At 44.4% G+C, this 14336-nt stretch overlaps 1 protein-coding gene across 2 annotated transcripts in view; it reads left to right on the top strand.

Annotated features, from left to right (window-relative positions):
* The window catches only part of SLC24A3 (solute carrier family 24 member 3), a 346242-nt gene that overhangs the window by 239986 nt on the left and 91920 nt on the right, over nt 1-14336 (top strand). For both annotated transcript variants that reach the window (XM_054024007.1, XM_054024006.1), the window contains exon 4: nt 11019-11093. In XM_054024007.1, coding sequence (XP_053879982.1) covers nt 11019-11093 — 75 coding nt within the window. The remainder of the gene's footprint in view (nt 1-11018; nt 11094-14336) is intronic.

The following is a 14336-nucleotide window of genomic DNA, read 5'->3' as shown; positions in this document are numbered from 1 at the left end:
ATTGGCTTTATTTTCATCTAAATTAAAATAACTTTTAAAATGTATGAGAAAATAATGATCTTTCTGCTATTTGTCTTTCCTTTTTCACCAGTGTGTCTACAAAGGAATTGTATTACTTTTTTATTGGGTGAGTTATCAGAGTCATTTAGATTGCTTCCTGAGCCCACGCCATTTTATAATTGGAATTATGTGGATTCTCACATAACAAATAGGCAATTCATTTCTTGCTTATCTCTAGCATTTTTCTTTTGTTTTTTTGCTGGAGTAAAGGTCGTGTTTCAGAGGTATTCCCACTTGCCATTTTCCTGCTTGAGTGCCTGCATTAGCATTTCTGCGGTAATGTAGATCAGACAAGGAATTATCATGAAAACATAATCAAATATTTAAAGATATAAAAAGCTACACTGAAAGTTCTTCAGAAAAACCTTTGTGCCTTGGTGTCACACATTCTGCATCAAACACTTGAATACTGATCCAAATGTTGGCCTGGATCCCACAAAGACTTATGCATGGTTTTCACCTTATGCACCATGAACAGACCCAGTGCATATAGTTAAGTATGTGCATAAATCTTTGCCTTGGGCTTTCTTCAGCATTCCTTACTCAGCGAAACTCCCATTATAGTCTAAGGGTACGTCCAGACTACCCACCAGATCGGCGGGTAGCGATCGATCTATCGGGGATCGATATATCGCGTCTTGTCTGGACGCGATATATCGATCCCCAAACGCGCTCCCGTCGACTCTAGAACTCCACCAGGGCAAGCGGCGGAAGCAGAGTCGACGGGGGAGCCACAGCCGTTGATCCCGTCCTCACGGCACGGGATCAAAGTCGAAATAAGATAGGTCGACTTCAGCTACGCTATTCGCGTAGCTGAAGTTGTGTATCTTACATCGACCCCTCCCCTCCTCCCAGTGTAGACCAGGCCTAAGTCCCAGGAAGGAACTAGCCCCACTGTGATATACTGTTAATGTCAAGAAATTCAAGCATCCTTGTTCTACAAACAGACACTGACTAGGTGCTTGCCCCGTGGTACCTAGTGCACTGATAATAATCAAAAGACTTTCATTATTCCTGGTGAATGTCAGTGGGCTTTGCCTGAATAAGATGGGCTGAACGGTGCCTTTGGGGATTTGTCAGTCCAGATCAGAGACGGCTTTTGCCGTCCTTGCACAGCCTATGGCTGTGGGCTTCCCCTAATTTGTGGAACCCAGAAATGTAAGCAGGAATCTCAGCTTTCATTAAGAATAAATAACGTTTTTAGCCATTTTCCCACACTAGTGGCTAGGGTTGAAAGCTTGTCTCTGATTTTTTCCTGAAGTCCGCAAGTTATGATTAGTGTTGTTGTTCACAATCCCAGCACAGCCACCTAGGGCTGAGTTTTGGGTTCTAGAACAACCATAGCCAGACAAACCTGGGTTTTTGGGAAGACCCCAGATGTACAGTTGTAGGTGACAAGTGCCACCCAGGATATCACTAGGGTGACCAGAGAGCAAGTGTGAAAAATCGGGACATGGGGTGGGGGGTAATAGGCATCTATATAAAACAAAGCCCCAAACAGCGGGACTGTCCCTATAAAAATTGGGACATCTGGTCACCCTAGATATCACTGAAGGCACTTGGGCCACTGCAAGTTGCCTGCCAGCCATCTGCCTATAGCTGAGCCAGCTTCTCTGCTGAGCATCCAGCCCCCTGGCAGTACCCCTACAGTTCTGGGTCTCCCTCTCCCAGGGGAACCCCCACCCACTATCCCCACCTCGCCTCAGTATAAGGCTACTGCCAGTCATCATCTAGCCCCCGCGCCCTGCAGTATCAGCGTACTCATCACTGGCAAGGTTGGGTTTGGACCTGCTGCCTTGGCCTACCCCTGGGCTGCCCTCTGCAACCCCCAGTACCTTTTAGTCCAATGCTAGGCCGCAGCCTGGGGCTTTCCAGGCTGGAGCTCCCCAGCTCCTCTGCCTTTCCCCAGCCCTGCTCCACTCAGGTACCCTGTCTCTAGCTCCCTGCAGCCAGGCCCTTCTCTCTCTGAAGGCAGAGAGAGACTGCTGAGCTCCTGGTTCCCAGCCTTTTTATACAGGCCAGCTGAGGTCTGATTGGGGCGTGGCCCAACTGCGGCTGCTTCCCCAATCAGCCATCCCCAGGCACAGCCCTCTCTAGGGCTGCTTTCAAGCCCTTCCAGGCAGGAGCGGGTGTCCACCCCACTACATGCCCCTAGAATGCTGGCACCTCAAGCACATGCCTACTGTGCCTAATTGGAAATCCGGCCCTGCTGATCCCAGTACTCACACAGACTCTTTCTCTTGCCTTGGTCAAATCACATACCTGGGATAGGCCCAAATTTTCAGACTTGGGAGCCTAAAGTAAGTTACCTAAATCCAGAAGTGCTTAGCTCATCCACCTGCCATTGACTTCTGTGGGAGATGTGGATGTGAAAATCAGGTAATTCTTATTTTGGTATCTAAATATGCATTTATGTGCCTAGTTTCATAATCTCAAATATTTTGGTTTTAACTTCCGTGCCTCTGTTTACATATCAGGGAAACAGGGATAATAAGGCTCTACTTCTCTTACAGCAGGGTTGTATGTAAACTACTATTTAAGTAGTTAATGTTTGTAAAGTCTATATCAGTCCTGAACCTCTCCAAAATGCATGCCAAGCCCTCCAGTGTCTGAGGACTTAGCAGCCCCCAGAGCCTCAGCTGACGTGGACAATAGTCCTGTGCAAAACTTTTATACATATTGACAACTATTGGCACAACCCAGCACAAGCAATTGGGCTTTTTGTAGTTGTAGCCTGTTGGGAATGGGGCCTAAAGATCCACCTTGCATACATAAGAACTGACATATCGGGTCAGATCAATGGTCCATCTAGCCCAGTGTCTTGTCTCCAGCGGTGGCCAGTACCAGAGCTTCAGGAGGAGTGTACAGAACAGAGGAGTTGGAGTGATCCACCCCTGACTTCTCCTCCCAGCTTCTGGCAATCAGAGGTTTAGTGTCGTCCCAAGCATGGGGTTGCATCACTGACCATCTTGACCAATAGCCATTGATGGACCTATTCTCCGTGAACTTATCTGGGTTTTTTTTGAGCCCAGTAATACTCTTGGCAATCACAACATCCCATGGCAATGAGTTCCACAGGTTAGTTGGGTGAAAAAGTGGTTCCTCTTGTCTGTATTAAACCTGCTGCCTATTTCACCAGGTGAACCCTGGTTTTTGTATTGTGGGGAAAGGGTAAATGATACTTTTTGTCATCATTCATGATATTATAGACTTCTAAGATATCCACCCTTAGTCACATCTTTTTTAAAAGAACAGTCCTAATCCTTCAAGTCTCTTCTCATGTGGAAGCCATACTTTTGATCATATTTGCTGCCCTTCTCTGAACCTTTTCCAGTTCTACTATATCCTTCTTGAGATGGGATCACCAGAATTGCACATAGTATTCAAGGTGTGGGCAAAGGATGGATTTATATAGTGGATTTATGATATTTTCTGTCTTATTTTCTATTCCTTTCCTAATAGTTCCTAACGTTCTGTTAGCCTTTTTGACCGCTGCTGCATATTGTGCTAAAGTTTTCAGAGAGCTATCCATGGCTATCCAAGATTTCTTTCTTGAGTGGTAACAGCTAATTTAGAACTGATCATTATTAAGGCTAAGATTTTGTTATGATTATTTTTAGTAAAAGTCACGGACATGTCACCGGTAATAAACAAAAATTTACGGAAGCCGTGACCTGTCTGTGACTTTCACTGCTGCGGCTCCATAGTTTCCCCCACCACCGTGGTGGCTGGGAGCTGTAGGGTTCCCTTCTGCCCCTGGCAGCTGGAAGCTGAGGGGGGCCCCCTTCCACCCACAGTGGCTGAGAGCTGCAGAGTGACCATTTTTCCCAAAGAGAAAACGGGACACCCCTCAGCCGCTTGCCCAAGGTGTCCCCCACACAAGACTGTCGCCTGTCGCTGGAACCCTGAGGAGGGCCCCCTCAGGAGTCTGTCACCAGAACCTTGCAGGAAGTCCCCTGTCTCCTGCCGCTGGAACCCTGCCAGGGCCCCGTTGGCTTCCAGCTCCAGAATCCTGCCGCCCCTCGGGCTGAAGCAGAGAATGTCACAGAGGTCTCTGGAAGTCACCATGGCCTCCGTGACATAAGTGTAGCCTTAATCATTATATATGTGTAGTTGGGATTATTTTTTCCAACTACATGTTTCGTACATGATGATTGTTGTCATTTAACATTGCTTGTATTAAGGTAGGACCCACAGTGGGCTAGGTCCGGCATACAGTAAGTTGGGCACTGCTATAAAGAGCTCACAAACTCAGAAGGCTGGAGGAAGAAGGGTAAAACATGCGTATTTTTTCCAGCTGGGCCTTGACCTAGTTGGTGAATTTTACAGCAGAAGTGGACCTTGTGGGAGGATTTAGAAGAAGAAAGAGTACTTTTCCTGTTGATCAGTTCAAATAGGGCATCCAAGGCATATGGGGTAACATGGAAGAAAACATAAAGATGGTTGTGGAAGAGTCAAACAAATAGAATCTTGAGACCAGGATCATCGGCAGGGTCAGAGAGGAGCGACACAGTGAGAGGTGAATAGGCAAACATGGAGGGGCAGAGTTGCAAAGGGACAGTTAAGTGGGGGGGTTTTACTGGCGGCAGAGGGAGGTCAAAGAATCATCTCGCTAACTCCATCCCAAATCCTCAGTCTGGCCCTGTGAACATTGCTGTGATCAAAGACTTTACATTTGTTGGGGTGGCAAAAAATTGTTTTGCAACCTCTCCCCCCACCCCCACAAAAAAAATGCTAAGCCGGATTCTGCTGGGAAGCGCTCAAAGAAACAGTTATGCACAAAACCAACAGGCATCCTGACTTGGATGAGGAACAGCCACAGAAGTTGTGCTGAAATGACACAGATGATACCTCCCCTCCGCTGAAGTCTTCACTCTGTTAAAAATAGACCAGTCACAGATTTACTGTCAACCGCAGGTGTATCATTATGCATTCTCTCCACTGTTCCTATGCGCATGGCTTCTGCAGAACCAAGCTTTTACGGAACTCATCAAGAACTTCTTGAGATCTTGAGTAAGTCAAGAGAGACTCGGGGTTTGCAATAGTGTCAATAAAACACCAACTATCAAAAAGCCAGAATGCGACTGTCTGACAGATGAATGCATATGCAAAAAGTCAGAAGGTCCCTCATAAATGTTAGGCTGCTTGAGTCTGAGTCACTGCAAATGTTTACAGTAGATAAATAGTGTGAGACAGTGTTTACATTTAAAAATGGTTTTATAAAGCGACCAGATTTTCAGTATTTACAGCAAATTAAAACAGCCTTGTATGCGGTAATTCCTAATGGAGATTTATGTAACTTCATTTGCATCTCTTTAGTAAGATAGAGTAAAAGCTCCTAAAAAATATCTTTCTCTGTGACCAGCAATTCTCATTTTGATAGGTTTATCTTGAAGAAATACATGATTTTAATATAGATTTTTAGAACAGAGGCTCTACCAACAATCCATGTCTAGGTGTAAAATGTTGCCTCATTAAAATTACCCAGAAAACTGCAGTCAGAGTGACAGAAGACTTCTAGGATGTGAATTGCACCTACAGAATCAACCAGCCACAGGTTGGAAGGAATTGCTGTTGAATTCTCAGAGAACACAAAGCAATCGGTGACTTCCATGTTATGGAACAAGACCTCTTCTAACTTATAATCATGAGTAAGGTATTGGGTGTCCTAGAAGCAAATTAAGATACCATCAGAATAGTGGCAGTGACCATAGAGGCAACCTGTTTTACTAGCTACTGTGGAACATTGCATAGGGCCCCCAGTGGCAGGAAGTCCGCTGCAGGATTTTTTGTCGTGGTTGAAAGCAGATTAAACCTCCCTTTTGGGGAGGTCTGTAATGCCTAATGGTGGGCAGGGTTTACCCAGGTTCAAAGCATGGGTGCCAGGGTAGCTCGGTTCCCTGGAACCATCTCTGGCTTCAGAGCTCCCTGTCCTGAGCATAGCTGGTGCAGTTGGAGGCCAGGGGGCCCATGCAGTGTGTTCTCTGCTGAGTCCTCATTCCTCCACTGTGCTCGTGTTAAATCCCTTGAAAAATAACACACCTGTCCTTAGTAGCTAACTGCTGACCGTGGAGGGGCGGTACACTGGTGCTGTGAGAACGTTGGCATCCACCATTCCCAGGGGAGCAATGCCACAGGCATGTTAAAGGCCCAGTGCATGGCACATGGTATTACACACTCTTAAATGGCAACCTCTCATCCCTTCAGTAGCAGCCAGTGTAAAGCGAGCATTCGGGGAGGCCATGTGCACAACCCATGGGCATCACTACTGTCTTCTTCAGGATGGGAAAGGGAAATTAAACCGAGCAGCCTAGGCCCCACTTCTGCTTTGCCGGGAGGAAAGTAGGGAGCTGAGGAGCACCACGGCACCGAGGCCTGCCCCCTTGCTCAGGAGGGGAGGGGCAGCCGAGCATTCCAAGTGCCCCTACCGATTTTGCTGTAGGGGAAGAGGCCCACTCCATTTTATTGGGGAGCAGGGGAAGGCAGGAGTGAGCATGTGAGCAGATGGCTGCATACAGTTGTGTGTGTGTGTGAGGAGTGGGTGCATGTGTGATGGAGGGGGCATGGGTGAGATGGATGTGAGGGAGTAGGTATGTGGGAGTGGGTGCACAGACTGGATGAACACAATAGATTAAATTTGATCTTTCCTATGCAACAGTTCAGGAACCCTTCGTTGAAAACCGCTTCAAAGCAGGTATAAAAATCCTGCCTTGACCCTGGATCTAACCTACCAGCTTTGAGGCCCGTATTCTTATGTCTGTGAACTTTAGACAGGGGTCTACAGTCGGGCTGCTAAAGAAAACTTACCTGCAACCTTAATCATGGAGCAGAGTAACATGCATTTACCTGTGGGAGCATCCTAGCTTCTGTCTCCCAATTCACTTTCAAAGCAGGACATCAACCATGTTGTATTTACTTTGCGGGATGGGGCGGGGGGGGGAGAGGCTTGGTGACCAGGAGAGAGCGAAAAAGAGAAAAGAGGGGAAATGTGGCAGAAGACGAACAGGGAGAGGAGCTGTCAAAAGCATGTTTACCTTTTGTTCTAATGATTCCCAAGCAGCCGATTCACTATCCCATTTTGACTCTTCTTGGTTTTTAGGGCTCTTTCGTTCCAGTTTGAATATTGAATTTCAAATGTGCGTATTTCAGCTTGAGGGGACCTTCTGTTAACTTGGCAGTAGCCAATCCTGGCTATAAATTCCTCGGCCTTCCTCTCAATACTTCAGCCCCTGGGTTATCTCATATACAGGCAGCAAGCCCAAGTTACACTTAAATATGGTCTCTAGAGTTCTTTGGGTAGCTCCAAAATGGATTTCTTTTTCAGTTGAGCATCAACCTAAAATTCTCACCGTCAACAATATACATTTATTAAAATGTTGTGGGGTTTTTTCTATATTTAATTCATTTTGTTTCTGTTGCTTTCTCCTTATCATTAAAGATTTCCATTTGCCCAAACCTCTCCTCATTTTAAACCGGGACCTTTTTTCTAGTCAAATATGGGGATTCTTTCCTGCGTTCATTTTATTTTACGATCAGCATTTCCTCTTTATAGAAAATCCTGCTGGCTGAAAAAAGCCAGGGAGAGAACAGGGAAATGGGAATAGTGGTTAGATCATGTCAGCAGGGTGAGGGAATTGGGAAAGGCCTAGTTTAGCCCCCAAACAATTATCAAGCTGTGTGGTTACTGGGTCGTAGGGTTTGTAATGGAAAAAGATGACCAGAAAATAAATATGACTGTGTGTGATCATTTAACTTGCAACAGAGAATGAAGCCAAATGAGGACAAATAATTGACTTTATTCAAACATAATTTCATCAGAATTCCAGATTGATTCCCACAGGTCTCTATTCCACTTCTCTAAAACCACCTTATAAACAACCATCAAAAACCCACAAAGAAACCTGGGAGGTATAAATTCAGTAAAGAGGCATATGGGAAATTAGTCTATTGCGGCTAATGCTGAATAAAAGTGCCACAAACAGCTGTGGTGCTGAAGTTGCACAATTCGGATAAATTAAGTAATGCAATTAATGATCCCTTATATACAGTAGAACCTCAGAGTTACAAACACCTCGGGAATGGAGGGTGTTCGTAACTCTGAAATGTTCGTAACTCTGAACAAAACATCATGGTTGTTTGTTCAAAAGTTTACAACTGAACATTGACTTTGTACAGCTTTGAAACTTTACCATGCAGAAGAAAAATGCTGCTTTCCCTTTATTTATTTTTTACTAGTTTACGTTTAACACAGTACTGTTTTGTATTTGCTTTCTTTTGTCTCCGCTGCTGCCTGATTGCATAGTTCCGATTCCAAATGAGGGGTGTGGTTGACTGGTCAGTTCGTAACTCTGGTGTTCATAACTCTGAGGTTCTACTGTATTTAGATAAGTGCAGCCGAACGCAGTTAACATTGATGACATCACTGTCCATACTCATTTCCTACTGCTTTTGGGGATCGTTGATATGCTGTGTGATGGCACATCCTTGCTTTGTGGTTTGGGGTACGTCTACACAGCAAAGAAAAACCCATGGCTGGCCTGTGCCAGCTGTCTCAGGGTCACGGGGCTCGGCCTGCAGGGCTGTTTCATTGCTGTGTAGACTTCCAGGCTCGGGCTGGGGTCCCACAGCCTGAGCGCCAGCCCGAATACGGAAGTCTACACAGCAATGAAACAGCCTTGCAGTCCGAGCCCCACAAGGCTGAGTCGTCTGGCACAAGCCAGCTGTGGGTTTGTCTTTGCTGTGTAGACGTGCCCTTTGTGTGATGGTAGTGGTGGTGGTTTTTTTTAAATACTCTTCTTTCCTTGATACCAGTGGAGAGCTATGATCATGACAGCCTGTTCCTATGTGCTCACACCGGTAGAAAAGCTGCACTGAGAGCAGTGTTGTACCGTTGCACATTCCCTGCCTGTTCTGTGGAGCCTATGGCCCTGATCTTGCAAACATGTCTGTACTTAACTTTAAGCACATGAGTAATCCCATTGGGCCAGAACTCCGCACCACTGAAGTCAATGGGAATTTTGCCATTAATGTCCCTGATGCAGGATCAGGCCCTTGATGCATAAGTGTTTGTATGATCGTGGCCTATGCTTCTTTACCTCTTCACCATGCCTAGTCATCACTAGCTCTCTGCAAGCCACCATCGGCAGTCCTGTCCAGAAATCAGTCTGCATCACAACACAATGTACCACCCCAGGGCCCAAAGCTTGCTAGAGCTTTTTTTTATGAGTTCAAACCAGTCTTGTCTTTTTTTCCTCTGTGCAGCTTGTAAAAATAATGCTATCAAGGGATATGACAGGCAGCGCAAAATGTGTAGACTGCTTTGAACTTTAAAACAGTTCAGTCTTACTCCAAGGTTGGAAAGGCAACTGAGGTTGTAATGCCTTCAGTAGAAATGTAAAAAGAAGGGAATTCGGGATACAGTGGTGCGCCCTATGGGCCCAGCTGTAAAAAGCACTTATTTCTGGGGATCTGTACCATTCTCTTTCAGACATACCCAGTCATTTTACTCCATCTGACAGGCTATGTGTTTAAAAAAAAAATAAGGAAAATTGCAGAGAGAGAGTTTCTGAAGTGAGGGTGATTTGCTTAATCAAGTGAGACGGGGGCCATAAACACTTGGCAGGATGGAACTGCAGATGACAGGGGCTGTTGTGGTACTATAAACCAGCCCTGAAGCAATGCAATGTTATCCTAACGTTAATGGTTCATTTTGATACTCCAGTGAACGATATACGCAATTGCATTTCCGAATCCACCCTAATACCATCGTTAATGACAGTAACCCCATGCAACTGTGATCATTACAGTATTATTTATTGTAATACCTGAAGATCTCCCATAGTACTCCCTGTGAAACTTACAGATACTGGAGTCTGCTAGGAATGAGATCCAGGAGAGAAATGTTGTATCCCAATACACAGTGGGGCTGTTCCGTGGCAGCTGATTGAGACAGACCATTTCCTAATCTCTGTGTGGGATGCCAGGCTCATAAATACAGCATATACCTCATTTTCCATAAAACCGGTAGAGCCAAATTATTGCGGACCCTACATGAGTGCACTGGATGGGGAGAGAGCAGTCATAATTCGGCTGCAGGCGCCCAAAGCGCGATGAGGAGCACACTAGCCAGATTTGGAGAGAGGACTCTGCCTTTCCTCTTGTGTCTCCCCTTTCCACACTGGGAGAAGCCCTGGCTAACCCGTCACCAAGGGAGTCCAGCATCTCACTGCTCTGACCTCAGCCCCACTGGATGCATAAGGCTTTGCAAAAGCGTAATAAGCCAGATCCTTAGCTGGTGCAGATTGGAGTAGCTCCACTGAACGATTTAAACCAGCTGGGGATCTGCTCCTGTGTCACATGGCTCTGGTCTCCCCAACTCAGTTCAGACCCTGAGGAGCCATAGTGGGCCCTATGATTTTAGTTAACATTAAAATGACGAATTTACATCTTTTCCAGCCACTCATTTGGGGGGGTGGGGAGGGAGTTCTTTCTAAGACTAGCATTACTTTGGATTAAATAAAATCCTAGGATTAGAATTCTAGGTATCATTCCAGGGAGTCTAAGCACAAACACACTTCTTTGCTCAGCATTGAAGCACCAGCAATTGAAAACCCCTTCTGGAGAGTTCAGATTTTCATGGGACACACTCATACTTTAAAAAAAAAAAAAAAAGACCTCAGATTTATGGAAAAGGGGGATAAAGGAGATATTGAACGTGTTTCAGCAACATCTAGAGAACTTTAAAAAAGCATCTGTCACTGTCTGATGCTAAGTGATGGTGGCACTTGATAACTTGTAAGACGTTTTGGATAAATACTTCATGAGCCTTCCATTAACTACTAAGATGCCCCATAAATTGCTCTAGCAATACAATTTAAAAACCCAAGCTCAAGTGGGACTTGACAATCTGTGTCTTTCCCCGGCACCTTCTAAACTCAATGTTATGTTTTCTCTTTCAGGCCATGTATATGTTCTACGCTTTGGCAATTGTCTGTGATGATTTCTTTGTCCCTTCATTGGAAAAGATAAGTGAAGTAAGTATCTGTAGATATTTCTTGGACCTGCATGTCACTTTAGTAGCAATTTCCCTTGAAAACCTCAAGATGTGTCCATAGTAGATAGCATTATATTACAGTTTCTCCTTGTATTTTTTTTTTAATTTAATGGGTAAGAAAACAGGTGTTTGTTTACATTGGATTATAATATCGTGTAAATGATTGGTTCGGCTTTGTGTGTTTCTGTTATGGGAGCCTGCGTGTGCATTTCTTACTGGGAAAATAATGTTTCTAGGGTACCCTTATAAAGCTTGTGATTGCCATTTCAATAACAATAAGAACAGTTATATCTGCAGAGCACTCCTCTCTTTAGCAAATAGTTAGAGGCCCTCTACAACAGAAAAAGCATAAATACTATATAGTTAAAAACATACCTTAAGAGGTACCCAGGAAAAATTGGTCTTGTGGTTAAGTTGCTCATCTGGGACTCAAAAGTTCAGTTCCTGGCTCTGTAACAAACTTCTTGTGTGAGACCTTGGGCAAGTCGCTTAACCTTTCTGTGCCCCACAGGTTATTGGTGTTTCTTCTCTCCCAACAGGTGAGGTGGATGAGGCTTTTTTTAAACAACTAACAAAATCATCCAAAGCCCAAGATTGGGTGGTGATGGGGGACTTCAACTATCCAAATATATGTTGGGAAAATAACACAGCGGGGCACAGACTATCCAACAAATTCTTGGACTGCATTGCAGACAACTTTTTATTTCAGAAGGTTGAAAAAGCTATTTAACAAATAGGGAGGAACTTGTTGAGAATTTGAAAGTAGAAAGCAGCTTGGGTGAAAGGGATCATGAAATCATAGAGTTTGCAATTCTAAGGAAGGGTAGAAGGGAGAACAGCGAAATAGAGACAGTGGATTTCAGGAAGGCGGATTTTGGTAAACTCAGAGAGCTGATAGGTAAGGTCCCATGGGAATCAAGACTGAGGGGAAAAACAACTGAGGAGAGTTGGCAGTGTTTCAAAGGGACACTATTAAGGGCCTAAAAGCAAGCTATTCCGCTGGTTAGGAAAGATAGAAAATGTGGCAAAAGACCGCCTTGGCTTAACCACGAGATCTTGCATGATCTAAGAAATAAAAAGAGTCATATAAAAAGTGGAAAATAGGACGGATTACAAAGGATGAATATAGGCAAACAACACAGGAATGCAGGGGCAAGATTAGAAAGGCAAAGGCACAAAATGAGCTCAAACTAGCTACGAGAATAAAGAGAAACAAGAAGACTTTTTATCAATTCATTAGAAGCAAGAGGAAGACCAAAGACAGGGTAGGCCCACTGCTCAGTGAAGAGGGAGAAACAGGAACAGGAAACTTGGAAATGGCAGAGATGCTTAATGACTTCTTTGTTTCGGTCTTCACCGAGAAGTCTGAAGGAATGTCTAACATAGTGAATGGTGATGGGAAGGGGGTAGGTTTAGCAGATAAAATAAAAAAAGAACAAGTTAAAAATCACTTAGAAAAGTTAGATGCTTGCAAGTCATCAGGGCCTGATGAAATGCATCCTAGAATACTCAAGGAGCTAATAGAGGAGGTATCTGAGCCTCTAGCTATTATCTTTGGAAAATCATGGGAGACGGGAGAGATTCCAGAAGTCTGGAAAAGGACAAATATAGTGCCCATCTATAAAAAGGGAAATAAAAACAACCCAGGAAACTACAGACCAGTTAGTTTAACTTCTGTGCCAGGGAAGATAATGGAGCAAGTAATTAAGGAAATCATCTGCAAACACTTGGAAGGTGGTAAGGTGATAGGGAATAGCCAGCATGGATTTGTAAAGAACAAATTGTGTCAAACCAATCTGATAGCTTTCTTCGATAGGATAACAAGTCTTGTGGATAAGGGAGAAGCTGTGGATGTGGTATACCTAGACTTTAGTAAGGCATTTGACACGGTGTCGCATGATATTCTTATCAATAAACTAGGCAAATACAATTTAAATGGGGTTACTATAAGGTGGGTGCATAACTGGCTGGATAACCGTACTCAGAGATCTGTTATTAATGGTTCCCAATCCTGCTGGAAAGGCATAACAAGTGGGGTTCCGCAGGGATTTGTTTTGGGACCGGCTCTGTTCAATATCTTCATTAACGACTTAGATATTGGCATAGAAAGTAAACTTATTAAGTTTGCGGATGATACCAAACTGGGAGGGATTGCAACTGCTTTGGAGGACAGGGTCATAATTCAAAATGATCTGGACAAATTGGAGAAATGGTCTGAGGTAAACAGGATGAAGTTTAACAAAGACAAATGCAAAGTGCTCCACTTAGGAAGAAAAAATCAGTTTCACACATACAGAATGGGAAGAGACTGTCTAGGAAGGAGTATGGCAGAAAGGGACCTAGGGGTTATAGTGGACCACAAGCTAAATATGTGTCAACGGTGTGATGCTGTTGCAAAAAAAGCAAACATGATTCTGGGATGTATTAACAGTTGTGTTGTGAGCAAGACACGAGAAGTCATTCTTCCGCTCTGCTCTGCTCTGGTTAGGCCTCAGCTGGAATATTGTGTCCAGTTCTGGGCACCGCATTTTAAGAAAGATGTGGAGAAATTGGAGAGGGTCCAGAGAAGAGCAACAAGAATGATTAAAGGTCTTGAGAACATGACCTATGAAGGAAGGCTGAAAGAATTGGGTTTATTTAGTTTGGAAAAGAGAAGACTGAGAGGAGACATGATAGCAGTTTTCAGGTATCTAAAAGGGTGTCATAAGGAGGAGGGAGAAAACTTGTTCACCTTAGCCTCTAAGGATAGAACAAGAAGCAATGGGCTTAAACTGCAGCAAGGGAGGTTTAGATTGGACATTAGGAAAAAGTTCCTAACTGTCAGGGTGGTTAAACACTGGAATAAATTGCCTAGTGAGGTTGTGGAATCTCCATCTCTGGAGATATGTAAGAGTAGGTTAGATAAATGTCTATCAGGGATGGTCTAGACAGCATTTGGTCCTGCCATGCGGGCAGGGGACTGGACTCGATGACCTCTCAAGGCCCCTTCCAGTCCTAGAGTCTATGAACATTTTTTAAATTAAATTAATAGAGATATCCTATCTCCTAGAACTGGAAGGGACCTTGAAGGCCATCAAGTCCAGCCCCCAGCCTTCATTAGCAGGACAAAGTACTGATTTTGCCCCAGATCCTAAGTGGCCCCCTCAAGGATTGAACTCACCATCTTGGGTTAAGTAGGCCAATGCTCAAACCACTGAGCTATCCCTCCCCTGAGTTTGGTTGT

Source organism: Malaclemys terrapin, chromosome 3 (genome assembly GCF_027887155.1).
Source record: "Malaclemys terrapin pileata isolate rMalTer1 chromosome 3, rMalTer1.hap1, whole genome shotgun sequence".
NCBI classification, from domain to species: Eukaryota; Metazoa; Chordata; order Testudines; family Emydidae; genus Malaclemys; species Malaclemys terrapin.
This window is presented reverse-complemented; position numbering and strand designations above follow the sequence as displayed.